The 3279-nt window shown below is 57.0% G+C and overlaps 1 protein-coding gene across 1 annotated transcript; it reads left to right on the top strand.

Annotated features, from left to right (window-relative positions):
* Positions 1-695: 695 nt before the first annotated feature.
* Positions 696-2020, top strand: LOC103800714 (erythroblast NAD(P)(+)--arginine ADP-ribosyltransferase-like). Its single transcript, XM_009073098.1, has 2 exons — positions 696-1611; positions 1935-2020. Exons 1-2 carry the CDS (start codon positions 696-698, stop codon positions 2018-2020), a joined length of 1002 nt encoding a protein of 333 aa, XP_009071346.1.
* The last annotated feature ends 1259 nt before the right edge of the window (positions 2021-3279 follow it).

Genomic DNA, 3279 nt, shown 5'->3' with positions numbered 1-3279 from the left:
TCTGCCAGAAGGGAAATGTGTCAGCTATATCACCTTTCCTGAGATTGTCTCTCTGAGCCAATTTCACAGAGCCTGGGATGTCCCTGGGATCTGCTGTTATTTCTCTCTCCCTGGGTTGGGTTAGGAGAGACCTTAACGCTCACTCAGTTAATCAAGAACTATTGAGAGCTTCCAAGAATTTTGCTACCATAAACTCACACAGGTCATGAGTCTCAGCTGAATCTGGGGAGTGGGTGAGCCCCAGGGGGGAGCCCCAGACCCTGCCCCAGCACATCCCAGGCTCTGATCCCTCTGCTGTCTGTCCATGTGCCCCTCAGTCTCAGGGTGGGAGCAGAGGGGATTTATCTGGGTATTCCTGCCCATCCCCTGGACAGATGGGGCAGCAGCTGCTCTGCATGTTGGGAGGGCAATGAAAGTACCCGGGAGGAGGGAGAAGGAGGCGGATCCACGTCTGTCCTCCCCCGACATCCTGTGTATAAAAATGCAGAACAGCCCCAAGTTCCCAGTGCTGGCGCACACCGAGGGGCAGGAGCAGCACCCTGACCCCACACCCAGGGCAGGGCAGAGGTAACACTTTGGGCTGGGGCCCAGGGGAGACACTGAGGGCTGTGGGAGCTGGGGCCGGGGTACTGAGCACTGCAGGGATGGCAGCCTGTGGAGCAGGGTCAGGGCTATGGCAGTACTGGGACGTGGCCATGGGGCTCCTGGCTGGGGTTGTAGCTGGGGAGGACTCCCATCTCCACGGGCTGACCCTGCTCCCCCTCCTCAACTCCCCAGTCCCTGGCAGAGGAACCAGACACATCCACGTCAGTGTCCCTGCAGTGTCTGCATTTGTCCTTGGAGAGTCTCTGCTCACCATGGAGATCCTGGCACTGGGGCTGGTGCTGCTGGTTGGGACCCAGGCCACTGGCATCAAGGAGATAGCACTGGACATGGCACCCAACAGCTTCGATGACCAGTACAAGAGCTGCCGCACTAAAATGGAGAAGAAGTTGCCATTGCTCAACAGAACTGAGATGTCCAGAAATGACCTCTATGCTGAAGCCTGGGCCAAGGCCACTGCCAAGTGGCACAGCCAGGTGTTCCCAGGGACCCCACTGCGGAAGGATCAGGCCATTGCTGTCCTGGCCTACACTTTGCAAGGGCAAATGTACAGGAATTTCAACGTGGCTGTGCGTGAGGCCGGGAGCTCACCCCAGGAATACCAGGACAACTTCCACTTCAAAGCTCTGCATTTCCTCCTGCTGACCACGGCCCTGAGTGATCTGCGCAAAGCCCATCACCAGGGCACCTGCCTCCATGTGTTCCGGGGTGTCCAAGGGATCCACTTCACCGCCAAGCCTGGTGACATCATTCGCTTTGGCCAGTTCACCTCCAGCTCCCTGAAGAGAGAGGTCACCCAAACGTATGGCCAGGACACTCTCTTCGAGGTGGACACCTGCTATGGTGCCTTGATCCGGAACTTCTCCTTCAATCCTGGTGAGGAGGAGGTGCTGATCCCACCCTTCGAGACCTTCGAGGTCACCAGTGTCACCCATGAAGAGAACAGACCTCACATCCATCTGCACTCCCAGGGTGTGAAGAGCAACTACGAGTGCGAGTGGCTCCGAGGTGACATCCCTGGGGTGGGGACACCTGTGGTTGGGCATGGAGACAGGGCAGGGGTGGCACTAGGGCAGTGTCTGTGCTGGGACAGGGGGGTTGGTTGTGGGGCAGGGGATGGGGGTGGTGGAGTTTTGGGCACATGGCACAGCACAGCTCCAACCACTGTCCTGGCACAGCACGGGATAGGATGGGTTGGGATGTCATGGGATGTGTTGGTGTGACATCCCATAGTATAGATCAGCTTAGAGCAGCCTATCACAGCCTGGTGAGCATCCACCAGCTCCCTCTGAACTTCCACGGCTCCCTGTGACCTCCTTCTCTCCTCCCAGGTGGGAACATCCCCAGGAACACCCCAAGCCTCGGGGGGCTCCTCCTGGCAGCCTTGGCCCTGGCTGCTGCCACCGGGACCCTCTAAGCCCCAAGTCCAGAGCAGCCACCATACCCACCACACTCACCACTGACACTGCTGCCAGCACATCTGGGGACGTTGAGAGGTTGTGGAAAGAGTCACCAGTGTCACCAGGACTACAGGATGGAGCAAGGAGCACAGGGACCTCCTGCTGCAGGGGGGACACTGGCCAAGCCCAGCACATACCCTCACCCAGCCACGGCTGCATGGCTGTGTCTCGGGGTGCAGGTGAAGGGGGCTCAGTGTGGGCACAGAGCAGTGACAGAGGGGATAACATCAGGTATTTTCTTCTCTTTTTGGCTTTTACTCCCAATATTTCTCACATCTCTTTCCAAATATTAAACTGCTTTTACCTCAACGCACCAGTGTCCTTTTTACTTTCACCCACCTGATCCTGCTCCAGAGACTTGGGACAAGGGTCTGGGGAAAGGACGAGGGGGAATGGGTTCCCATGGACAGAGGGCATCATTAGATGGGATATTAAGGAGAAATCCCTTCCTATGAGGGTGCTGAGGCACTGACACAGGTTTCCTAGAGCAGCTGTGGCAAACATCTTCTTGACTGGTCACAACCCACTGGGTGGTCTGTGATGTTCCTTAGGCGTCCTCATCAGGCTGAGCCAAGACACAGGACATGTGTCAGGGAAATCTTGTGCTTTATTGTGTGGTCACCAGAGCTCTGGAATCAGCCCCAGATGGAGACTCAAAAGGTTTTGGCTAACAAGTCCTTGAATTTGTCCGGGCAGAGCAACTGATATCATCTACCTGGACTATGCAAAGCGTTTGACACTGTCCCACATGACATCCTGTCTCCAAATTGAAGAGCCATGGACTGATGGGTGGAGCAATTGGTGGGTACAACACTGGCTGGATGGTCACACAGAGAGTTGTGGTCAGTGGCTCAGTGCCCACGTGGAGCCAGTGAGGAGTGGTGTCCCTCAGGGGTCAGTGCTGTCCCTCAGGGGTTGGTGCTGTCCCTCAGGGGTCTGTGGTGTCCCTCAGAGGTCAGTGCTGTCCCTCAGAGGTCAGTGGTGTCCCTCAGAGGTCAGTGGTGTCCCTCAGGGCTCAGTGGTGTCCCTCAGGGGTCAGTGCTGTCCCTCAGGGGTCAGTGGTGTCCCTCAGGGGTTGGTGCTGTGGGTGACACTGTTCAACATCTTTGTCTGCGACATGGATTTTGGATTAAGTGCACCCTCAGCAAGTTCTCTGACCACACCAAGTGTGTGGGGCAGTCCCAGCTGGAGGGAAGGGATGGGACATCCAGAGGGA

This window comes from Acanthisitta chloris, unplaced genomic scaffold (genome assembly GCF_000695815.1).
Source record: "Acanthisitta chloris isolate BGI_N310 unplaced genomic scaffold, ASM69581v1 scaffold13494, whole genome shotgun sequence".
In the NCBI taxonomy this organism is placed as follows: domain Eukaryota; kingdom Metazoa; phylum Chordata; class Aves; order Passeriformes; family Acanthisittidae; genus Acanthisitta; species Acanthisitta chloris.
The sequence above is the reverse complement of the archived record's forward strand: the minus strand, read 5'-3'. Positions and strand labels throughout refer to the sequence as shown.

Excerpts from the sequence above, each read along its gene's own strand:
- LOC103800714 (XM_009073098.1), top strand. The coding sequence starts at position 696 with ATGGGGCTCCTGGCTGGGGTTGTAGCTGGGGAGGACTCCCATCTCCAC. Across the intron at positions 1,612-1,934 it reads CGAGTGCGAGTGGCTCCGAG|GTGGGAACATCCCCAGGAAC; the intron begins GTGACATCCCTG and ends CTCTCCTCCCAG.